The 25,940-nt window shown below is 50.3% G+C and overlaps 1 protein-coding gene across 1 annotated transcript in view; it reads right to left on the bottom strand.

Moving 5' to 3' along the window:
* Positions 1-25,940, bottom strand: part of LOC135813031 (fibrillin-1-like) — a 37,644-nt gene that overhangs the window by 255 nt on the left and 11,449 nt on the right. Inside the window, exons 6-8 of the mRNA XM_065326250.1 lie at positions 5,119-5,241; positions 4,489-4,629; positions 2,929-3,084 (exon numbers count right to left, since the gene is read on the bottom strand). Coding sequence (XP_065182322.1) covers positions 2,929-3,084; positions 4,489-4,629; positions 5,119-5,241 — 420 coding nt within the window. The remainder of the gene's footprint in view (positions 1-2,928; positions 3,085-4,488; positions 4,630-5,118; positions 5,242-25,940) is intronic.

The raw sequence follows: 25,940 nt of genomic DNA on the forward strand, positions 1-25,940 counted from the left end.
GAATCCTGCCACTTCGATCCGGGAGAGAGAACTCGACTGTTGAGTGATTTTCAGGGATTTCCCGTTCTCAAGTTCAAACTGAGGTTCTCAGTTTGCAGCTTTCTGCATCGATTTCAATACTCAAAAGTCCCTTGGACAACTGATTTCTCCACCGCGCTGGAATATTTCGCCATCACGAGAGCTCCTTGGAGAACCAATTTTGTTCTTTCTAGGACGAAGCAGACGTGCTTCTTTGTTGCTGTCTTCGAATCTTTTGTTTCCTACGCCGTAGCCCTTTTGCTGTTGCTCAGTAGGTGCCCTTTGCCCACGATTTGTGCTGTTGGCGTAGTTTTCCTGAACCATTGCGTCAGTTTTTCCTTGTGACATTACCCACCATCTTCCCCTTTTGGTGGATGCGAAGCTCCCGCAGCTACGTTCTTCCGCCCGCAGTGGCCTTCTGTACGTACTCTTTTTACTGATGTTCGTATGTTATGGATAAACATTTGGAGAACCTTCAGCGTGTGTTTCGCTTTGATGGCCACCTCAACTAGGCATGGTACGACTTATAGGGTCTCCAATTACCCAGAAGCAGTCAAAGCTGTATTAAAATTGGACATATTGCTTGACAAAAGCAATACTCACCCACCACAAATGTGCAGCAATTGTCATAGAACGATTAGAACGACTAGATCTTATGAAGAAAACAAGCCTTTATATGGCTCAGTGGGCTGTGGACCTCTGCAGGAATGGTCTCTACATTGATGTACTGGCTGTGAGCTATGTACAAGGCTCAGCCAACTATGTCAAGGGGGCAGAAAAAAGAAAGAAAAAATTGGTGGTTTGCGATTGCTAAACGCCTCCTCTTCTGAACCCTGCAGTACCAGCTGCTCTTCTGCCAAAACAGAGGCATTGTCTGAGCCTTGTCTGAGCCTTGTCTACTTGGGTAGGATGCATGAAGCAAGTACAGCTACAGCATCTTCGTGCTCATGTTACAGAATGTCCCTACAACCCACAGACACACGCCATCCACACCACTACCTCCTACTATTACAGCCAGTACTGCCTTTACCGATTAGCTTACGGCATCACCATCCAAGCTGCGTGGTAAAGTGTGTGACACAGGGCTGGCGCACCTTGTTCGAGGTGAAGCCAACAAGGACAGTTTAGAGGTCAGGACAGGTGGGAGGCCCCAGGCTTGGACTTTGGACACCCATTTCCATTGTGGACAGTACAGATGCCAGTCCCAGTACGCTGAAGAGAAGAGCATCATAATTATCTCAAAAACAGCAAGAAACTGTGTGTGTGGCAGTGTTGCTGGGGCGACAACACACCTCGCTTCCACTTTGAAGAAAATTGAGCGAAAGGGATAGTGATGCCCTTCTGGTTGAGGCTGGTCTTCGACCTAGCAGTACATCTCCTGGCACTGCCGACACTGGCCATTAAAGCAGACCTTCCCTGGCACAGGAAACTGCAGAAGTGGTTATTTTCTTTTGGTGTACGCATGGAGTTTGAATGCACAGTTTGCAAGTCCCTTCAAGACTTGCCAAAGTTCAAAACAGAACTAATTCCTTTTGCTGCACGAGGTGGCAGTGTTTGTTCTGCACCGATGGTGTACATTGAAGATCTTGTGTCCTTCATTAGGCGCACATTCCACACCATGCCCGGGAAGTAGGTGCATTGTATTTCAAATTTCCGCGCCGGATCCAGATTTTTGGTGTTGCAGCGGAGGCTGTGCCAGCACAGCACAACTATTTTTTTAGCGAAAATGAGACCATCGGAGTTGATGGCAGCAAATGCCATGGGCCAAACTCAGTGGTCTCACTCCTCCATTTCCATCTTCGGCAGCATGCCAAGGGCGCACACGACATCGGTCTGCACGCCGACAATTGCTGCGGACAAAACAAAAACAAAACAGTCGTTGGGTACCTCTGCTGGCGAGTCATTGTGGGGCTCAACGAATCCATCGATCTGTGCTTCATGCGCGTTGGGCACACTCGATGCTTTGTCGATGGCGGCTTTGGGCTGCTGAAGCAGACTTACAGGAAGTCCGACGTCGATACACTTCAGCAGCTAGCTGATGCAACAGATAAATCAGCAGCCTTCAACAAGGCCGTTTTGTTTTCATAGGATTGGAGACAGTGGGATGCATACCTTTCCACTGTTTTCAAGCCCGTGAAAAACATCACGAAATACCAGAATTTCCACTTCTCAGCTGACAAGCCTGGGATGGTGGAGATGTCTGGATCATCGACGGAGGCTGACAAGACCTTGTCGATTATCAAGCCGGATGCTGACATCAGCACATTGAAGACGGAAGTCCTTCCACCTGCCCTGCAACCAGCCGGGATGTCACACGCTCGTGCCGACTACCTTTTCAAGCAGGTTCGTCAGCACTGTCAGGAGGAGAACAGAGACATCACCTGCCCCGCTCCTACTGCCGTTGCTGCTGTCGCAGCTACCCTACCAACAGAGTGAAAGCTGGAAAAGAAGTGCTTATACACTCTATTGTAGTCCTGTACTGTTTTCTGTTATTGTAACAAATTGGAAACAAACAGTAGTACCAACCATACTGAGTTTTCAAATCAATGTTAAGATGTGCAAATCCAAAATCTGACTCCTACTCATAAAATGCATTGCTACATGGTGAATATTGCTCTGAAATCCGTGAAACGTTGTCAAACTACTCTACACAGGTCAGAAATCATTTTACAATGAAAAAGTCATTTTCACCAAAATAGCGGAAGGTCGATTTTCTCAGATATTGGGCCATTTGTATTTGTTTTTGCATTTATGGATTCTCCACAGGCCTTAGCATAAATCGAGGGAGTCTCCGTTAACAGCTTATGAACAAGAAGCTGAGGAGAAAATAGAAATACACAGTGCTCTATGGCATCGTTACTCTACGTGGAATGAAACCATCAATGAATGCTACCTTTGTCAGACACTTACCAACGCAAACTGGCCAGAGGTGTTGATCGTCGCAGTACTGGATTGCAGGTACACCCGGCTCCAAGGCCAATCCTGGATGGCAGGTCAATCTCTTCAAAACATTGGTTATGTCAGTGACGGTGCCTAGAAAACTGCTGCTTTTCGGGCATGCTTGAGCTGAAGGAGAAGAAACAAAGAGAGTACTCAACGATGTATGAAGGCAGCAAAGGGAGCAAATGAGTGGAGAGCGACGAGGAGAGCGGTCGTGAGAGTGCCGGTGAGAGTGTTGGTGCTGTGCATAGGTTTCGTAGTAGGAAGTCTTCAGTGTAAAATCATCTGCTAGCTAGTCCTGATTGTTGCAATTCGTATTCCGACTTCTTTTACTGTGTTGTGACGTGGTCGTCATGGTAATGGCCAACAGTTAAAAGTTTTGGAAATCATTAATCAGTGTTTGTACAAGCCTAATTTGTGTGTGCGGAAAAAATAGTAGAATTAGGTGGAAATGGTTCAAGTAATGTGTCGTGTTTTGGTGTGGCCAAGCTTGGCCGTTTTGTACAATTCAGTGTCATATATAATTATGGTCTTCTGTGCGTATGGGTGTGGTGCAGTGTGTGCCAGATATTGGGAGTGGTGTCAAGGGCGTGATGTTTGACGGATATGAACTTGCTGAACTACACACTCTCATGTACTCTCTCTTTCTCAATCTTACCCCTCCCCTCCTGCTCCCCCTGTTCTTTCTCTTTCCCTCACACTTCCATTAAATTTTATCTGGTGCGTCCAGAGCGTGACGATGTCGAGACTAGTTGGTCGACAGCGCACCTGGCCCCCACCACCCTGGCTGCTGAATGTTCCCATTGTGTGCACCACATGGCTTTTAGTAAAAAAATAAATGGTATGTGTAGTGCATGCAGGAGTATGTGTTGTTGAGTGTGGGAATCTGCTTCCATCCGCCTGAGAGCATTTGTCTACTGGTTGTTGGGGCATGCGTAGACTATGTGGAGTATGCGCTGTGACAGTAAGGTCCAGGAGTGAGAGAGTGGTGTGATTCGTCCACGTTGTTGCTGTCTTGGTTCTTGTCACGTGTGTCGTACGTACTGGTGGCTCAATGAGTCAGAGCGTCGTGTTGTTGCGGGGAATGGGGGAGCAGGCGGTTTCACATGTATCGTTTTCTCATATGTATGAGTTGATAAGGGGTTTCCTTATATCGACTCAACCTTATCAACTGGCCAATCGACTTATCAACTCAGTCATGTCACCTCTAGTTCTCACTATGACAGACTGAATTTGTCATTTGATCTTCGTCCTCCGCTGGAGTAATACTTTTCATCCATTAGTCTATCTCTTCTGTCTGTCAGGGCTTACTCTCACCCAGCGCTGGGGGGCGGGGGGGGGGGGGGGGGGGAACACCCCTGGCAAATACATACTTCATTCTCTACTTGATGATTGTTCTCCCAACTCAAAACTAGATGTAAACACAGGTGCCTTTAGTTCATTCAAATAATCCATGCGGGAGTAACTCGTCTGTCTGGAAGTATTGTTTCTCCCAAGAATTAAAACTGCATGAAGATCCACATTACTAACCTGTACATTCTTCAATCCCGGCACTGTTCAGCATTGTCCTATTGGCGATATACCCGGGTTGGCAGCATGTATAGTTTCCAATCTCATTAATGCACCTTTCATATTCACAGGGCGTCGAGGGCAGAAGACACTCGTTGATATCTGCCACAAAATAACACATATACATGCAGGTACACGTACGCACTCATACATACACATGCACACATGTGCATACGACCACACACACAAACACACACACACACACACACACACGCACATACAAACACACACATTTCGCTCCAGCTCTTGTAGCAGTTGAGCACTCTGGTGTGGGGTAGTGCCTTCGTTGTTTGCGTTACGCAGAGCTAACTGACTTGTCAGTTTGAGCACTCTGGCAAGGTACATTCGGGCCTGGTTTAAAGGCTTCATTTCTATCAGGTTCGGCCTAATTTTCTCTGTGCTGCGCTGATTCGTCCACAAAGGACGAAACAGTTCTGTCCGCAGATTGAGTAAGATACAAATATAAATATTCTGGGTTTACATACAGGGCGTGTCGAGAACCACCTTTTCGATTTACATTATAATGCCCGGTATGCACACTCCTTTTGGCCAATTTCAAAGCATGTGTGTAAATCTATAATAATAATTTACCTTCACAGTCGGTGCCATTACTGCGAAATGCTGGTGAGCATGTACACTGGTATGACCGGTGTGTGTTTACACATGTTGCCATGCCAGTGCATTTATGAATGTTCAAGCTACATTCATCAACATCTGTTCAAATAAACAAAGATTACACAGCAATGAAGCAAACAAATCTCTTTCCGCTGTTACTCGGAGTTTCGTGTGAAAACATTCATCAGACAGCATATGCACGGCTGTTACATGCATGCAGAATCCTGCCACTTCGATCCGGGAGCGAGACCTCGAGTGTTGAGTGATTTTCGGGGATTTCCCGTTCTCAAGTTCAAACTGTGGTTCTCAGTTTGCAGCTTTCTGCATCGATTTCAATGCTCAAAAGTCCCTTGGACAGCTGATTTCTCCACCGCGCTGGAATATTTTGCCATCACGAGAGCTCTTTGGAGAACCAAGTTTTTTTCTTTCTAGGACGAAGCAGACGTGCTTCTTTGTTGCTGTCTTCGAATCTTTCGTTTCCTACGCCGTAGCCCTTTTGCTGTTGCTGAGTAGGTGCCCTTTGCCCACGATTTGTGCTGTTGGCGTAGTTTTCCTGGCGCGGGCGTCAGTTTTTCCTTGTGACATTACCCACCATCTTCCCCTTTTGGCGGATGCGAAGCTCCCGCAGCTACGTTTTTCCGCCCGCAGTGGCCTTCTGTACATACTCTTTTTACTAGTGTTGAAACGATCTCACCGGATACTCGTTAGCTCGCTCGTCAGAAACTCGGCTCGTTTGTGCGGCCAGCTCGTTTGCACTAATGAACACCGTACTCCGTACACATGGCAGTACATGTCGACCGGGGAGTCGTAACATATTTTACGACTCCCTGGTCGATCGAGAGTCCAGTCCCACGCAAAGTGAAATCACTCGCAGTTACAGTGACTGTATGCCTGCACGACACTTGAGTTGTTTCAGTTGTCGTTACAGCTTTGGTGGACTTTACTGATGCCTTGTTCCGCGTCTGCTGACCTGTCGCAGGATATGCTTCAGTCACCTCTGCATTCGAGTGAAAGTTACGCTCAGCCGTTTGGAAGTTTTCTCCCGCGATGCAGCGAAGATCAGGGCTACTTGCAATCTTTGCAAAAGGTCTATTCTTACAAAGGCTACTCGATGACGGCGCTGAAAAGACATCTCGACACCAAACAGCAGTCCGAAGTGAAGCAGCAGCAACCCCAAATGCCGGCGGTGATAATTTGAACCAGCTGAAAAAATCGAACTTAGAAACAAATTTGTTCCAAAAAATCATATTTGACATCAATGAAACTCGTTAGCTCGCTCGATAGGTTGCTCGTTAGTGGAACTGATCGCTCGTTTGTTATAGATACGCTCGTTTCAACACTACTTTTTACTGATGTTTGTATGTTATGGATAAACATTCGGAGAACCTTCAGCGTGTCTGTCACTTTGGTGGCCACCTCAACTAGTCATGGCACGACTTATAGGGTCTCCAATTACCCAGAAGCAGCAAAGCTGTATTAAAATTGGACATATTGCTTGACAAAAGCAATACTCACGCACCACAAATGTGCAGTAATTGGCATAGAACGATTATCAGATCTTATGAAGAAAACAAGCCTTTATCTGGCTCAGTGGGTTGTGGACCTCTGCAAGAATGGTCTCCACATTGATGTTCTGGCTGTGAGCTATGTACAAGGCTCAGCCAACTATGTCAAGGGGGCAGAAAAAAGAAAGAAAAATTGGTGGTTTGCGATTGCTAAACGCCTCCTCTTCTGAACCCTGCCGTACCAGCTGCTCTTCTGCCAAAGCAGATGCATTGTCTGAGCCTTGTGCACAAACAACACATACATGTGCCAAGCAAACACTTCACGAAACATTGCACACTATTTCTGCAATAGCTACACCTAGATATAGGCAGATGCTGAGCCAGCACCGGAACGCTTTGCACAACCGTATGCCGAAGTGAAGTGTGCAATTTGTCTCCACATTGCCAAGCAAGCAGTGGAGTCACCATGTTGCAGCCATTTGTATTGCAAACCATGTATTTCCTTCCGGCTAGCTATGCACAACAACTGCCCTCTCTGCAAGAAGGAACTTCATGCACAGCAGTTACTTTCTCCGCACCGTATTGTGGCTGGTATACTTGGTCAGATGGTGTTGCGGTGCGACTTTCATGAGTCTACCTGGGTAGGATGCATGAAACAAGTACAGCTACAGCATTTTCGTGCTCATGTTGCAGAATGTCCCTACAACCCACAGACACACCATCCACACCACTACCTCCTACTATTACAGCCAGTTCTACCTTTACCGATTTGCTTACGGCATCACCATCCAAGCTACGTGGTAATGTGTGTGAGACAGGGCTGGCGCACCTTGTTCGAGGTGAAGCCAACAAGGACAGTTTAGAGGTCAGGACAGGTGGGAGGCCCCAGGTTTGGACTAGGACACCTATTCCCATGGTGGACAGTACAGATGCCAGTCCCAGTACGCTGAAGAGAAGAGCATCATATCTCATATCTCATATCTCAAAAAACAGCCAGAAACTGTGTGTGGCAGTGTTGCTGGGGCGACAACACAACTCGCTTCCACTTTGAAGAAAATTGAGCGAAAGGGATAGTGATGCCCTTCTAGTTGAGGCTGGTCTTCGACCTAGCAGTGCATCTCCTGGCACTGCCGGCACTGGCCATTAAAGCAGACCTGCACCTTCCCTGGCACAGGAAACTGCAGAAGTGGTTGGTTTCTTTTGGTGTGTGCATAGAGTCTGAACGCACAGTTTGCAAATCTCTTCAAGACTTGCCAAAGTTCAAAACAGAACTAATTCCCTTTGCTGCACGAGGTGGCAGTGTTTGTCTTGCACCAATGGTGTACATTGAAGATCTTGTGTCCTGCATTACACGTCTCCTTGAACTGCACAAGTCTGCGGAGACACTGACCTGGCATGATGGCATGCCAAGTGATGAAATTGGGGTGAAATTGGGAGGGGGGGGGGGGTGGGTGTGTGACCATGGTGGTGGTAGTTTCAAATTCTGCTGCCAAATCTTGAATGTACCCGACCCCAATGCCCCTCAAAACACAGTTCCAGTATGCTTCTTTACTGCCAAGGATCTTGCAGCCAATCTTGAAAATGCACTTGGCCGCTACAGACCACAGGTCGAGACTTTGCTGAACACAGCATGGGAAGGGAGATGTATCTGTCTGGGGATGACGAGTTCCTTACGACAATTTATGGCCTTTCGGGCTTCAGTGGGGTGCGTCCTTGCTTGTTTTGCCACTGCGACTTGAAAAGAAGGCCATGCAAGTGGAGAGAGAGCAACGCACTCCCGTCAGCAATCACAGCCTCGAGACACTCTCGAGAGATTTCACTACATTCACATCTTCTGGCGCTGTCTTACACAATGCAAAGTATCACAACAATGTTATCAGGTATTGTATTTTGCCCATTGCTTGGGAGCAAGTATCTATTCCAGTTTTGCATCTGGATCTTGGCATATTTCCATACCTTTACTATGCCTTTTGTACTGAGCTCTAGACTTAGACCTAGTTAAGTGTCCAGGCCAAGAAATGGCCGAAACAGACCAAAGTACGTTCCGGTCACTAGTCGTGGCTAGGAATCTAATAGAAGAAAAAAACCCACTCTCGCTAAAGCTCAACAAGAGCACAAAGCCATTTAACTGCAGCTGTAGTATGTTATACTGTATGCTCAGCAACAGGGCCTGCCTGTACAGTCAGTACAGCTATTGGCGGTTGCATTGCGGGTGCAGTGGAAGGAAAAGAAAACGGGTCTAGAGGAGTCAGAAAAAGACCTGCAAACATTTTCAACAGAGTTTGAAAAACTAGTTGAAAAGAATGGAAAAGGCTGCTGGTCCCTGCTTTTCTTCTCTTGAGCAGGTGTTGCAACAATACACTATCTGTTCTGTAGAGGCGTGCTCCTGCCTCGGCACACACCCAAACCACACAAAGGACCAGCTCGCGACTATCAAGAGAACTCTGTTAGAAAACTCTGGCTCCAAGCCGCAATTGCTTGAAGCCTTTCACCGAACTCGTAAGCACTACAGCCTACTATAGCAAACTGATTACTGCAGTGAAAACGTCTAGCTTATAACATTTGCATGCCAAGAACTCCATCAGCAGGCGCGAAAGAAGGTGAAGACAAAGCCTGTGACATAAAAGTGTGAACCCTAACGAAAGTCACAGCTACATGTAACACAAAACGAGAGTGCATGTCAGTGACACGTGCGACCTCCTGAACATTCTCCCCTTCCCGATATGTTGAAAAGTAACATCGAAAAGCATATCGCAACTCAACAAACAAATATCCAAAGCGACAAAAGCATTATTCAAAAAAGCTGTTGAAGAAATCCAGCAAATGAACAATGTGAACACATTCAAGAAACAGTGAATCAAACTTTCCTTGAAATCAGTTTCACAAACGCCTCCCGCGGGTTGTTGTCACCTAGCCAATGTGACACCAGGGGCTTTAGCACAAGCCAAGCGGACATAGTCGTGTGATAGGGTGTGTCTTCTCCTTGCCGCCCACAAGCACCTTAGCCACTCGTACATGTCCATCTGGCTCAGGAAAGACTGCCGTGATTCTTCCCAATGGCCAGTGCCCTCGTGGCGTGTCGAGATGAAGAACTAGTACCATATTTCCAACAGCCAAGTCCCGATTGATCTTGATCCACTTGCGACAAGCATAAAAGCGTCGGAACCCATTCCTGTAGCCAGCGCTTCCACACTTGGCATATTACGTCCTGCACTAACCGCCATCTCTTCTCTGGGCTGAACTCTGTCGTGTCGACGCTCGCAGGTGCAGGCTGCTCGTTAGCGTGTCCTGTCAGAAAGTGTAACGGGGTAAGCGGGGTGTTGTCGTCCGCACTGGCGCTCTGGTATGTCAGAGGCCGAGAATTGAGGAGCGCCTCAAGTCCGACAATGGCCGTCGTCAGCTGCTCATCAGTTAAGACGCCTGGAGAGTTGCCGAGAATAGCAGTCAATGCCTTCTTGGCTGCTTTAATCATGACCTCGTGGACTCTTCCATGGTGTGGGGCCAATGGCGGATTGAAATGCCACATCACTCCTCGGTTTGCCAGAGACCGCTGGATGGCATCTTGGTCGAGCTGTTGCACAAGGGCTAGCAATTCCTTGTTGGCTCCCACGACGTTTGTGCCATTATCGGACAACATCTCTAACGGCAGTCCACGTCGGCCGACCATCCGCGTGAATGCTTTCAGAAATGAGTCGGTGTCTAGTGCATAGCTCATCTCCAGGTGGAGAGCAGACAGGTGAACAGGCAGAGGTATCGCTTCTGTTGAACTCGTCCTCGACCTTGCTTGGTCGAGAATGGCCCTCCATAGTCCAAAGAACACAGGGCAAATGCGCGCAGTGGAGTTTTCAACCGCATAGCAGGGAAGTCGGCCATCACTTGTTCTACTGGCTTCGCCTTGCGATTAGGGCATGTATTGCATTCTCGTTCCCACTCGCGAATCATTTCACTCGCGCCTTCAATCCAATAGTGGGTGGTTATCGCGGCAAGAGTCTCGTTCGTTCCACCGTGCTGCCGCATCTCATGGTGGTCTTTCACGATGAGACGTGTTAAGGGGTGCCGGCGCGGCAATAAGATTGGATGGCGCACATCGAAAGGCAAATTGTCTGCCAGTCGGGTTCGTCCGGACGCTCTCAAGAGACCAGCATCATCTATCACAGGCTGCAGCTTTCCTAGATGTGACTTGGCCGGTAAGGGTTCAATAGCATCCTAGAAATCTTCGTGTTGAGCTTCCAGGATGATATCGTTCTCAGCCTCACTTAGCTCCGCTACGGTCAGCTCCCCGCTACGCTTCTCGGCACGGCGACAGTTGTCAAGGAAGCGGTTGACCAAAGCCCAAACTCTTTTGTAAAACAGCCAACCGGAGAAACGATGTGGCGCAAGTCTTCCTTCTTCCCTTCCGTCACCTGTGACGGTTTCTTGCTCGTTAGCAGTCGAGTTTGCCATCACTTTCCTGGTCTCTTGGTCTGCCTCGTGTGAGAATGAGGCGGGTCCCACTAGCCACTGCGCTGGTTTGTTGTGCAGGAAGGGCGGTCCCTCCCACCGCAATGTACAACTACTTAGCTCCGCAGCCGAAGTGCCACGAGATGCGAGGTCAGCCGGATTCTGTCCTGATGGCACATGATGCCATTGCTGCGGTTGTGTCATCGTCTGGATCTCTCCAACACGGTGCGCTACAAATGGCTTGAAGTTATGGCTTGGACTTCTGATCCACCAGAGAACATCAGCACTGTCGCTCCAGAAGGTCACCTCGGACATTGGCCACTCCAGCACATGGCACACAGTTTCGGCCCGATGCAAACCGAGAATGGCAGCCAATAGCTCCAATCGTGGAATGCTAGTTGAAGCTACCAGGCGAGTCTGTACAGTATAATCCGAGCTTAGGTCCCGGCTGTACGCTACAGCTCCATACGCCACCATTGACACATCTACGAACACATGGATAGAGCTGTCTCCGGCTGGCCCGCTAGGGAACAGGCAACGAGGTATATTGACGGCAGACAGCTGTGTTGCTCCCGAGCACCACCGTCGAAACTTGTCGGCTAATGGCCCTATCACCTCATCGTCCAAGTCGACGCCGAGTGCCCAGAGCTCCTGAATTAACACCTTGCCGACCGTTACAAATGGTGCCACAAATACTAGCGGGTCGAACAGCTTGGCAATTTGACTCACCACCTGGCGTTTGGTCACCTTGTTCACTTCCTGGAAGGCAGGCTGGAATTGGAACACATCATGTTGCGCTACCCATCTGACTCCGAGCGCTTTCATCGTCGGCTGGCTTCCATCATTGAGCTCCAGTGCAGACAGCCGGTCCTCCGCGGGTATCTCAGCTAGAACCGCAGGCGATTTACTCAGCCATTTCCGTGCCTTCATGCCGGCTGCAGCCCAGATCAGTGACAACTCTTGGTACATTTGCACTGCCAGTTTGTCGTTGGCTACTGAATCAAGAGTATCGTCCATGTATGTGGACTTCAACACACCATTGGCGCCTAGCGGGTGAGTCGACAGATACTTTGATGCATGTTCCTGCGTCACAAGATGGGCGACGAACGGAGAAACATTCAGGCCAAAGACCAGCCGCTCAAACTGAGAGACGTCCGGTTGAGCATCACTCTGCGGTGGTCGCCACAGGAAACGCAAGTACGGTTGATCCTCGGGGTGAATTCGAATCTGAAGATACATCTCCCGAATATCACAGACGATGGCTACGGGGTTGCGTCGAAATCTGAGCAGCACATCCAATAGCTCTCGCTGCAACTTAGGGCCCGGATCTATGCAGTCGTTTAAGGCCACTCCATCGCACCTTGCAGCCGCGTCAAACACCAGTCGAACTTTAGTTGTACTCTTATTCATCCGGATGACAGGGAAATGTGGCAAATACCATGCCTTTTCCGCTGAAACTGTTGTCGCCAGTCGCCTCACATAGCCCTTGGCTTCATACTGTTCGATTGTGCTGCTGTATGCCTCTGCAATAGACGGATCACGGTTCAGCCGGTTCTCCGTGTTGCGTAACCTCTTCAACGCCATGCTGTAGTTGCCGGGCAGTTGCGACTTCCGCTCATTCCATGGCAGTCGAATCTCGTACCCAGCCCCGTCGAATTGCCGCATTGACTGCTCAACTTCAGCCTTCACACTGCGGTCTTTCATGTTCCAGGGGGGGGGGGGGGGGGGGGGGGGCTCAGGGCTGATGCCGCCTTGATCAACTTCCCAGAACCGTTGCAAGCAGTTGTAAAGCGGGTTCAGCTGTACGCCACAGTAGGTACTGTTGGCGCGAATTGGTCCATTATCATGGTGCAATACAGCTCCGATACATGTCCAACCTAACGGCATTCTGCGAGCTAGCGGTTCTCCTGGCTTGCCATTGACTTCTTCCAAGGCAGAATGGAATTCACTGTGATCGCTGCCAATCAGAACGTCCACTGATTTCTCGGTGAGAGCCGGGAAGGGAACATCGCGCAGGTGGTCCCATTGGGCTGCCGCATTCGCCCAGTCAACGGCCTTTAAGTCGCTTGCAATGTTATCAATGGTTAGCGCTGTTAATTTGGACTGGAATGTTCCGTCAGCGCTTTCCACTGTGATGTTGACCGGCGTAGTGACGAATGTTTCCGTCAGCCCACTCAGAAGAGAAACTGATGCCTGCTGCGGTCTTCCTGCCACCCTCAACTGACCGGCAGCTGCAGTGATTATGTAGGTGGTAGTGCTGCCATCGTCCAACACAGCGTTGACCCGTAGCCGTACTCCTTCATGCACAAGCGACACCGGGAGGATGCGTAACGAGACTGATGGTACTCCACACGGCCGATCTTCTCCCAGATCCGGCTCCCCTTCCGTGATGTCGCATGCTTGGATGGAGCAATTAATAGAGGCTTGCTCTCTTGCAGGTGTTGTTGCCCCTCTTGTGCTGATTGAAGCTGTGGGAGCGCTTGACGATGCTGCATCACCGCTTATGGCTGCTTCAGACAGGTTCCGTTTCTGCTGCGGTTGACGATAATGAAGGAGCTGGTGATGTGTCTGACTGCAGCCACTGACACCACACTTCCTGTTTCTGGTACAGGATGTCCCTCGATGTCCAGTGCCAAGGCACCTATAGCAGAGGCCTTTCTTCTTTGCTGTTTCCCACCGCCTGCTGGGCGACTCGCTCTTGAAGATGTCACAACTCCATGTGTGATGGGGCGCATCACATACGGCACACTGGATTTTGGCAGCGCTCTGACCAGAGGCCAGGAATGACGACGCGTAGGGCTCCGGAGCTGCCACCGAACGTTGGCCGACTTCTTGCAGGAGCTGGTTTAGTCGGCAGCGCCGCTGCATGAAGACCATTCGCAGAACTGACTCCGTGGGCCATCTCCGCTGCTCCAGTAGCGAATTCTGCCTCGAGGGCCACCCATTCCAACAGCGTTGGTACACTGCTGGGTTTCGTGTTGTTGTGACGCCAACGGTTAAGCTGGGTCAGCATGGGCATCGGCAGCTTGTTTTGCAGCTGTCGGAACAGAAGACCATCGCCCAGCTCATATTCTCATTTCAAAAAATCTCTTTCAGATCTTGATCTCACTTCACTCCATTTGTTGTGAACCCTCTAAGATTCTCTAAATTGTCAGGATCGTACGACCACACGGCACGAGGACAACACTTTTCCTTTAGACAGTATATTTCACTTCATCCAATAATTAACAATGAACACTAATAACACCAGCTATTTATAGCATGCAAAAACAGCATACATGCAAAAACATACGCATATAAAACTGTACAGCGTATACAGCAAAACACACACAGCGCATATAGCGTATGCCATGCAGCAACATCAGCGGTACGGCGGAGTTGAAAGACAACATTGCGACGAATACAATGCCATAAGCGCGAAGGCCTTTCCCAATTGAGAACTGGTGGTTTGCAACATTCTCCCCACCAAAGGGCTTCTCACCGCCGTACAACAATGCACACAAGTCAAAAACGATCCGGGGCTCTGACTACGCGCCCAGAACGCGTCATCTCCTGCTGCCGTGGTGGTGGTAACGGTGCTGACGGTTCATACGCTGGCTGCTGAGGGACGATAGCAGGTTGAGCGGTATCGGCAAGCCCAGGAGCCACGTCCTGTGACGATACTTCTAATGGCACTAACCTTTGGATCGGCCTCAACAGGGTACTGGTACTCAACTTAACCTTGGCAACACGACGCTTACCATCTCGACCAGGGAATAACTCGATGATCCGTCCCAAACGCCAGAACTGTTTGCGCTTGGTATCATCGAGAACAAAGACAACATCACCCACAGCTAAAGGGCGCGACATGGTCTGTTGGTGTTTGTTCAGCTGACTTAGGTACTCCACCTCCCAACGATTCTTAACATGATCCAGTGTCCGACTGAGGTAACGCAATCTCGATGACATCTGCGCAGCGTCCAGGGTACCTGCTGGCTTCTCTGACGACATCCAGATGTCACCCATCATCATTGCAGGGGTTACTGGTGGCTCATCCAGGCTATCAGACACATAAGTTAGCGGACGACTATTCACCACTGCTTCAACCTCATACAAGAGGGTCTCAAGCTCCTGGACCTTCAGAAACGCTGTTCCCATTACCTTTTTCAAGGCACTCTTCACTGTTCCAACCATTCTCTCATAGAAGCCTCCATGCCATGGTGCAGCTGGAGGATTGAACATCCATGGCACACTCAGTTTGTCAGATGCCGCCTTGAACGTTGTAGCGTTGTCAGACCTGATCCGAGACGGCAAACTACGTCTCGCGACAAACTTCCGAAATGCCATCAGGAATGACTCGGTACTTAAACTATCGACCACCTCCAAGTGAACTGCTCTGGTGGTGGCACACACAAACAATGCTATCCATACCTTCGGAGATGACTCACCACGGCGCACGTACAACGAACCAGCATAGTCGATGCTGGTAGTTGCGAACGGCCTCTCGTGAACAACTCGGTCTTCCGGCAGCGGCGGGCAGACTTCTGAGGCAGCCTTAGCCTTGTAGCGGCGGCAGGTAACACATCGCTGAGTAATGTTGCGTAGCGCCCGTCGACCACCGATAATCCAGAATTTCTGACGGATGAACGACAAGACTCCTTCTACACCTTGGTGCATCCTTTCAACATGCATTTTCTCCAACAGCAACTCGGTCAGATGATGTTTGCCTAACAGGACTGGGTGCTTGGCTCCATACGCCAACTCGCTGTGCTGAAGTCGTCCCCCGGCTCTGAGCACTCCATGCTCATCCAGAAACGGTGCAAGCTGATACACCTTCGACCCAGGCTTCACTGGTTGACCTTGCTTGATCAGCTCAAGATCCTCAGCGAAACATGCGGCTTGAACGATGCGGTACAATACGTTGTCTGCTGCAAAATAGAGTTCAGCACGAGGCTCAGTGTGCTTCCACTGCAACATCCGAGTCACCATGCCCTGTGCCCTCGACCATTTACTGAATCGGAGCCACCATTCCTTATCAGATTCTCGACTACAGGTGGTGGCTGACACTCGTACTTCTACATTGGACTCATCTGTAGCTGCGGTTGAGGGTGCGGTGGGCCAGTCATTGGGCTCCGTGATCGTGGTTGGTCCGCCCCTCCAGAACGGACTACGGATATGCTGTGCACTACTCCCACGCGACGGTAAATCTGCTGGGTTGTGAAGGCCCGGGCAATGGTTCCACACAATGCCGACCTTCTTCGATATCTCTTGGACTTGACTGACGCGGTTAGCCACAAATGTTTTCCATTTGTATGATGGATTACTGATCCAATGAACGGTAGTGAGACTGTCAGTCCAGCCATAGACTTGCATGACGGTCACACGCAGCTCCTTCACCACAAACTCAGCGTAGCGAGCCGCTAGACATACTGCTTGTAACTCAAGGCGGGCTAACGTGGGCGGAGACACAGGTGCCACTTTGGCCTTGGCAAATACCAAGTGCGACTGTCCATTGACGACTGCATACAAACAACATCCAAACGCTTTCTCACTGGCATCAGCGAAGGCATGAAGCGCAATCGGCGTGTCAAGATTGCAGCAAATCCAACGTGGTATGTCAATGCTCACCACTTCGGCCAACTCTCCCCACCATTGCGCACATGCGGCTGCGATGCCATCAGGCAACATATCATCCCAGTCGTCTCCGACTTTCCTGGCTTGCTGTAGCAGTATCTTTCCTGGCACAACTGCCGGTGCTGCTAGACCTAGCGGATCAAACACTGATGCAACACACTTGAGGAGGGATCGCCGGGTCCAAACAGACGGCCTATCGGACTCGCCTAGCGCTGCTATGCTGAGCAAGTCATCACTGGTTTTCCATTTCACACCGAGGACTTTATCTCCGGCCTCTGGATCGCACGGGATTTCGTTGCCTCGCCACTTGCGTAACTCCATGCCAGCATCCGTAAGCACACGCACGCTGAACTCTTGCATCTCCTTGGCTGCCGAGGCATTTGAGACACTAGAGACCAAATTGTCAACGTAGAAACTCGTGAGCAAGAGATCAATACGATCTCGCTCTTTGGGTGCAGACATCGCCCGTAGCTCCTTCAAGTGATGCTGAATCACCGCAGTAAGCATGTACGGCGAGCAGTTTACGCCAAATGGCAGTTTCGTTAGCCTCCAGGTTAACAGTTCATCGCTGTCGCTTCGACCGGGCCACAAGAAACGCAGGTACGGACGGTCTTCGGGATTAACCGCGACCATGAAGAAAGCCTTGCGGATGTCCGCTTGCAGCGCGCTCTTATATTCACGGAACCGTAATAGCATACCTGCGAGACTCGGCAATAGCGACGGTCCAGGGTCAACCATGTCGTTCAACGACTTGCCATCTGGAGCCGTCGCCGAGGCATTGAACACCACTCTTAACTTCGTGGTTGCAGCGTGCTCGCGGAATACACCATGATGCGGTACATAGTACCCGGCATCGCTCTCACATGGCTCCAGCTCAATTGCTCCAAGCTCACGGTACTCCTTGATCAGCACATCATCATAGAGCGCACGCTTCCCATTCCTCTTCAGCTTTTCAAGAAGCCGCGTTGCGATGACTCTAGCTTGAGCAAAGTTATCCGTTGGGCGACGCTCATTTCGCCACAAGAGACCCACTTGGTACCCGCTGCCCTGGCGACATAGCGGGAAAGATGGCAGGTGCTGATGTTGTTCTGGAGGTTCATCCAACTGCCATAGTTTGTCGATGTGGGCTGTGACACATGACACGGTCACCGGCTGACTGTTACGACTTGGTGCAGACGCTGGACCAGATAATATATTACCTATCTCTGTGTTCCACACCGTCTCACCATTAACTTCCTTCTTGCTGTGCAGTACCGCGTTGATATAGTCTGCACCAATCAGCATATGTATTTCGTCTGATGTCCCTTGTTGAGGCTGGTCACTCAGCTCTACTCCCCAACTGTGCCACTGCGCAATGGTCTGCGGACTAGCGCACTTCAGGTCCAGCTCTATCGTTGGTTTCACGAACGCGCGTACCCGAATGCTAGCAGAGCTACTCTGGATCGTGATGGCGTACTTATCCATGCGCTGTTGGGTTGGTTCCGCGCCGAACGGCTTCACCTCTACATTTTCAACCCCAATGTGTTCTGCATTGATTGCTGACACCAACGCTGCAGTCACGAATGACGCCTCAGCACCCGAGTCCAGGAACACGCGAACCTTCGCGTTTCGAGTTCTTCCCTCAACTCGTGCCACTCCGGTCATCAGCCGCACACTTGGCGAGTGTAGACAGCACGATCCAACATTCTTCTCCGTTACTATCTCAGTCGGTTTCTCCCGGCTGTAACCTGCTCTATCCAACACATCATGTATTAGCAGGTGGTGTTTCCTCTGGCATTTCGTGCATCTCGCGCCTGACCGACATTCTCTGGCCATATGGCCATACTTAAGGCAGTTCCAGCAGAGTCTCTCGCGCTGCAGAAAACCCTTTCTCCCTTCCTGTGGCAGCGACTTTAGCTGCTTCTCTGCATCTGCGACCGATATCGCCATGCACTGTGCCGACGCCGTGGGCCTTGGCACGGATCGTTCTACTGGCTTCCTGGCAGTATCACCCTGTCGTCCGTGTGCGACCTGGTAAGACGCGCCGTGCTCCTGTACCTGGCGCAGAGACATCCCGTAGCACTGCCGTTCGACCAGGTACGTCTTCATCTCAGGTCCGCATTGCTCCAAGATTACCTGCTTTGCCATTGCTTGCAGCACCGGGGCCATTTTTCCTATATCGGCGCTATACTTGGTGTCCACCTCGCCATCTTCTGTCATAGCGAGTGTGGCCCACACCTCTACCTCTCGGCAAACACGGACAACGTATTGATGAAACGACTCATCTGACCGCTGCTTGCCTGTCAGCAATGTCTTCCACGCTTTATCCGGAGTCTTTCCGAGCGAGGCAAGCAACTCTCGCTTTGCTTCCTCGTAATTGTTGCATCCAATACATATCCTCTCCCCTTTGCTACCCGCTAGCGCGATGCGCAGTCGCAGCAGCCATTCGCTTTCTTCGAACTCATTCTTGGAACAGATGTCCTCGAACAGGTCAAGATAACGCTCCAATGGCTGCGTCCCATCATATGAGGGGATTTTCATCAGCGGTTGACGCCCACCGCTGTGACTGGGAGATTCCTCTGTACCTCCCATCGCGGCTTTACCCTCACCCTCATGCGCATTGGCGATGCGCTCGTTAATCTCCTTTAGTGTTTTGGCAAACTCGGTGCGGAGCGCCTCCTCTCGCCGTCTGGCACTGCGCTCCTCACGCTCCGCGTACTGTTGGAGCCTCTGCTCCACATGTACCTTCAACAACTCGCCTTCTAATCCTAACCGCTCTCCATTGTCGATAAAGCTGGCTTCCAAATTGTTCCATAGTTCCTCTGCCATGCTCGCTCCTATCCTGGCGTGGTCGCCAAATGTTGTGAACCCTCTAAGATTCTCTAAATTGTCAGGATCGTACGACCACACGGCACGAGGACAACACTTTTCCTTTAGACAGTATATTTCACTTCATCGAATAATTAACAATGAACACTAATAACACCAGCTATTTATAGCATGCAAAAACAGCATACATGCAAAAACATACGCATATAAAACTGGACATAACAGCGTATACAGCAAAACACACACAGCGCATATAGCGTATGCCATGCAGCAACATCAGCGGTACGGCGGAGTTGAAAGACAACATTGCGACGAATACAATGCCATAAGCGCGAAAGCCTTTCCCAATTGAGAACTGGTGGTTTGCAACACCATTAGCTATTGACACACGAGTACGTTCTGTGCCCTGTCCATCATCAATATTACCTACATGTACAACCACAACACACATAAAATACACTGCTGCATGGTATTTTTATAATTGTCCTGCTGACAGTCATGACATCTTATCATATTAATCTATCATACTATTATATTTTTCATCATAGCCTAGGAGCTGTGGCATCATTAATGATCCACAGCAAGAAGGCAGCAATGCCTGTACCTATGGCGAAGTAAAATAAAGGTAACATAACATAACATATTCCTTGCCTGCATCCACCATGTTCACTATCAGCACATCCAGCAAATCGGCGAATCTCTGCATGTCTCCAGGCCGGACTGTCTGGAGGGCGGGGAACGACTCTATTTCCTCAAATTGGAGGTTTGTCTGCCTCTGCTCGCCACCAAATTTCCTGGCTCGGTTTACGGCGGCTTCGTAGGGATGGGCCGAGTAGCCTAGGCTCTCGATGGCAACCAATGCCTCTCCACCTAAATACTGCTTCAGGTGCAGGAGCTTCACCTCCGGACTTGAGCTCGTCTGCCCAACACAAGCCATGAAGGCTGCTCTCCAGGCACGATTGGCTTTCTTGTTGCCTGTGAACGTTGGAATTTGTATGGGTTTCAGCCGCCGGAATATCTCGTCCGATGACTGTTGATGCCGTGTTTGGCCTGGTGCTACTGATGGCACCGGTACTGGTGCGGCAGTCGACCCTGCTGGTTGCAAACCCATGGCCTGTGGAGCGGGCGGGCTCCACAGACTAGCTGCTGGCACAGTGTGCACACCGACCACACCACTGGCACCAGCCCACTGCCGAGACGCAGATGTAATTACTGGTGACTGAGTAGTGGTGCGGCAGGTGTAAATGGATTGCTGGAAAAGCATGGCAGGCACAGATCCAGGCGGCCTGCCGATTGCGCTGAAAAGCGTTGCAGGTACGGATGATCCAGGCAGCCTGTCGATTGCGCTGCTTCCGCTGACTGTCTGCTAGGATGCAGGCATCTCTGGCCTCATTCCATTTGCGCTGTTGGCGCTGGCAATCTGGAGTGCTAACGTTTCAGCCGTTGACACAGGTAGGTTGCTGGTCATGCTAATCGCTCCAATGCCGTTTGCGCTGTTTTCGCTGATCAATCCTTAAGGCGCTGATCCTGCAGAGGTCACAGGCTGTGCGCTGTCCGCGCTGGTCTGAATTTCCGACGTGTGCACAGGCTCGGATCCAGGCGGCCTGCCAATTGCGCTGAATAGCGTTGCAGGTACGGATGATCCGGGCGGCCTGCCAATTGCGCTGAATAGCGTCGCAGGCTCGGATCCAGGCGGCCTGCCGGTTACGCTGAATAGCGTTGCAGGCACTGGTGCAGACTCTGGATCTGACGCATGTGGGGCGCTGCTCGTGCTCATCTGGGGAACAGCCGCGGACAAAGGCGGACCGCTTGTCGCTCTGTTCGAGCTGTCCAAGTGCCCGGTGGCGCCAGACTCTAAAGCGGCAGCAGCTGGCGCGCCGATCCCTCCAACCTGCGCCACAGCCATGGACAAAGGCGAGCCTCTTGCCGCTCTGCTAGCGCTGACCTGGGTCTGAGACGGAGTGAGCGCTCTGTGGACCAACGGCGTCTCTGGTCGCAACTCATCCGTGCCCATTTCGGTCCGCTTTCGCTGACCGCCTTGAAATTGTCTTCACTGACTTCAGCAAGACCGTACTCCGTTTCCCAGTGCTCGTCTGCAACTTGCCCTACGCCGGCTGATCGACTCGTCGGCTCGTACGTGTAGCCATGGTAGCCGTAGTCGTACGCTAGTCCACGTGCAGCAGTAGACTCCGAGGCCTCAACTGAACTTCTGCCGTGCTCGTGCAGGTAGCTCCGGGCACCAGACCAACTGGGCATAGTGCTTGCGGCAGATCTGCTGTACACGTACCCGACCTCCGAAGCTAGTTCGAGTCGAGCCTGGACTGGGTGGGGCCGCTGTGAGACGCCCAGGTAGTCATTTCCCTCCGCGTAACTACGTACCTGCCCACATTCGTCCTCCAACATGCTCTCGGTTGCGGTGGTGAATCGTTCCTCGAGCAATTCCGCTTCCCGCAGCGTTACTTCCATGCACTTCTCTTCGTTGGTTGAGCTGTACAGACTGATGAGGTTCATGATAGCACTGGTGGCGTTGTCATAATGTGAGCTTAGCTCGGCTAGCTCGTCATTAGCTTGCTCTCCTCGCACTCCGCCATTCATGGAGCGCACGAGAAGTGTCTGCCGCGCGTTGGTGAAGTATTTTTTAGCTACCATTTTTTCTCTAAGCAGCTCGCTAAGCTTCTCGCGCTTGTTCTCTACTGCCGCTGGTTCATCTCGGTGGTTTGCTTCTTCGGTGCTGGCGGTTCCGTCCTCCGCGGCTTGGCTGTCTTTCTCCTTGTCCTCTTCGACTGGAGACTCCATAGCTGCGCTTAGGTGGAACGTTCAGCACTTACGAGGTTGACTCGACCATCCTCCGCTACCAATATGTTCTGTTGAGGCGTGCTCCTGCCTCGACACACACCAAAACCACACAAAGGACCAGCTCGCGACTATCAAGAGAACTCTGTTAGAAAACTCTTGCTCCAAGCCGCAATTGCTTGAAGCCTTTCACCGAACTCGTAAGCACTATAGTCTATTATAGACAACTGACAACTGCAGTGAAAACGTCCAGCTTATAACACTTGCATGCCAAGAACTCCATCAGCAGGCGCGAAAGAAGGTGAAGACAAAGCCTGTGACTTAAAAGTGTGAACCCTAACGAAAGTCAAAGCTTCATGTAACACAAAACGAGAGTGCATGTCAGTGACACGAGCGACCTCCTGAACAATATCAAAAGGCAAGCCTACCATGCTGGTGCCTTTGTGGGCAACCACATCCACCGTGCTCTTGACGCAAAGGTGCTCAAAGAGTTGACGTCTGCTCCAGTGCAGGTTGTAAACAACCGAAGTCTTCAACCCTCAACACACCAGCAGCTGAAGCTGAGCTTGCCAATATTGCACAAACAGCTAAATCCCAGCATGTGAGGTACCATCGTCTGCTTTCTGAGTACGCAGCTTGCAGAGCGATCTTCTCCACAACAACCCCTATTTCCAACAGCACAAAGGGCACATTGGTCGACCACATTAGAAATTTACTCGCCACTTGTCGTCAGGAAATCGTCGCCAGGAAGCCGGGCAATTATAACGCCTAAATTGCACCTTATCGAGGAGCATGTGTCCTGTATGGATCACTTCGGCATGGGCTTGTCCCTTCTTGGTGAGCAGGGCATGGAGTCCATGTGTACCGGTATGTGTGTGTGTAGGTGTGGTTATGTACATGTATGTGTGTGTGGGTGTGGGTGTGGGTGTGGAGGTGGATGTGTGGGTGTGTGGATGTGGGGTGTAGATGTGCAATGCTTCGATTACTTTCTATTCTCTTCTCTCTTCCTGTCGGTGTCTCCCGCTTCTGGGCCGGCATGGCCCATACTTCATGCGTGCTTGTTCCTGTTGTTGTTATGTCTACTGTGTCTTGCTGCTACTCCGGCTTTGGCCATGACCACGATGTGTCTCCCCCTTTTCTCTTTTTGCTAAAAGCTTTCTTCTCGCCTTGACCACAATTTTTCTTCTTTTTCTTCTTTTTCTCCTTTATTCTTTTTCTTTCCTTCTTTTCTCTTCTTCCTTTGCTGGGAGCCTTCTGTTCCCATATTTCTTTTCATCTGTGCCCCCATTCCTGGGTCACTTGGACTTCATTCGCTTCCTTGTCATTGGACATGTTCAGTCCGTTCGGTTTGCGAATTCAAATAACACACAACCAAACAACCAACAACCAACCATGCAGAGATTAATTAACACTTTGGATAGAAAATTCCTTGCAATATTCCTTGCGATACGATCTCCTTCAGATTGTCTTTGCACGTGCGTAGAGCAGCACTTCCTTGCAATGCTGCCACAAAACGCAGCTGTCAGGCTGAAACTGTGCAACGTAGACGGAAGGCAGCTACTACTGAAGACTAACGTCTTCCGCAGTGAACTCTTCTTGTCCAGGTTGGGTCTTGGGGCACAGCGCATTTCTTGCTGTGCCGAGCTCTATCTTCTTGACCTGGTGTTTGGTGGACGTTCGAACCTGGAAATTTGTCGTACTTGGCCAACGACTGGTCTTCCTTGACCTGTGAAAGTCGCTACTGTCCAGCACTGAGAGAAAAATCTCTAAAACAACAGAAAATTTGATTTTTCTAGCCAGCTTCTTTTTCGACTTGCACAAATTGCATGTAGACGCGTACGGTATAGAGAATAGGGTAGAAGGATAGTGTGATTCTCTGGCAACACATCAGTTCAGATTTGTGCACATGTGCTTATGGGCACACGTGCATGCATTCATCACAATAGGACTGGTACGAGTAGTGCAGGAATATTTTAAATTACTGGTGCTATACAACAAGTGTTGAAACGAGCGTATCTATAACAAACGAGCGATCAGTTCCACTAACGAGCAAGCTATCGAGCGAGCTAACGAGTTTCATTGATGTGGCAAATAATATTATTTTTTGGAATAATTCTTTTTCTAAGTTCGATTTTTTTCAGCTGGTTCAAATTATCACCGCCGGCATTTGGGGTTGCTGCTGCTTCACTTCGGACTGCTGTTTGGTGTCGATATGTCTTTTCAGCGCCGTCGTCGATAAGCCTTTGTAAGAATTGACCTTTTTGCAAAGATTGCAAGTAGCCCTGATCTTCGCTGCATCGCGGGAGAAAACTTCCAAACGACTGAGCGTAACTTTCACTCGAATGGAGAGGTGACCGAAGCATATCCTGCGACAGGTCAGCAGATCCCCCTCCAGCATCTGAACAATGTTCAGCGCCGCGCGCTTCATGCTATCGGCCCTGGGGCACACCTACCCAGCCTGGCCATCCGCCGCACTGTTGCCTCGCTTGCCTGCCTGTACAAGCTGCACTACTTGCCTGGTCCTCCGCAGCTGCTCTCTGTGTTGCCACCGCGCCACATCATCTCTACCAACCCCAGAACTCGCAGCAAGCACGGTGCTGTCAGTGGCCATGACCACCAGCTCCAACACCAGCTGCCTGCATCTGCCCCGCTGGCACTGAAGCGCTCGTTCCCACACTGCAGCATCAGCGATTGGAACTCCCTCCCTGCAGCTCTCCTATCCCAGCCTCCCCTCAGCAAGAGAATGCAATCATTCAAAACGAATGTTTACCGCCATCTTCGCAGCACAAATTGGCTCTGGGCAGTCGATTCCCTATGAATAGTATGACGCTAAGACAGTTTCTCCCCCACAATCGCTCGTGTTAAGCCTTGGGTTTTTGCATCTTTCTCACCTGTACAGCTCTATCTTCTTCTTTTTTCATTGTTTTTGGTCCGTGTTTTTGGCCGTGACGCCGAGACCTCAGGTCGGCAGAGTCATCAATGCCCCACCATCACTGCTGCGTCTCGGTGCAGCGCCTGCTCATTAGTACCCACGTTTGTCCTAGTCTCCGTACCATTGTCTTTCCTTATTCTTTTCGAGCTGGTTATGTGAACGTAGTAAAAAAAAAAAAAAAAAAAGATGCGGAACAAGACATCAGTAGAGTCCACCAAAGCTGCAACGACAACTGAAACAACTCAAGTGTCGTGCAGGCATACAGTCACCTGTAACTGCGAGTGATTTTCACTTTGCGCGGGACTGGACTCTCGATCGACCAGGGAGTCGAAAAATAGTTTACGACTCCCCAGGCGACATGTACTGCCATGTGTACGGAGTACGGTGTACGGTGTTCGTTAGTGCAAACGAGCTGGCCGCACAAACGAGCCGAGTTCTGGCGAGCGAGCTAACGAGTATCCGGTGAGATCGTTTCAACACTATATACAACACGACATTTACAAACTACTACACACTCTGACAATAGAGAATAGTACTGCAAAACATCATACTCAATTTTCAGTGTTTCATAGTATGCACATTATATTCAAGTGGACGCAGGTGAGGACTTACTGCTGGTGACGTTGGCAGTTGACAAATAACAGCTTTCGTAAATCGCCCTAGACGCTGAGCAGTAGCTCCCCAACGATTTACCACTCACTCAAAAC

This window comes from Sycon ciliatum, chromosome 3, assembly GCF_964019385.1.
Source record: "Sycon ciliatum chromosome 3, ocSycCili1.1, whole genome shotgun sequence".
Classification (NCBI taxonomy): Eukaryota; Metazoa; Porifera; class Calcarea; order Leucosolenida; family Sycettidae; genus Sycon; species Sycon ciliatum.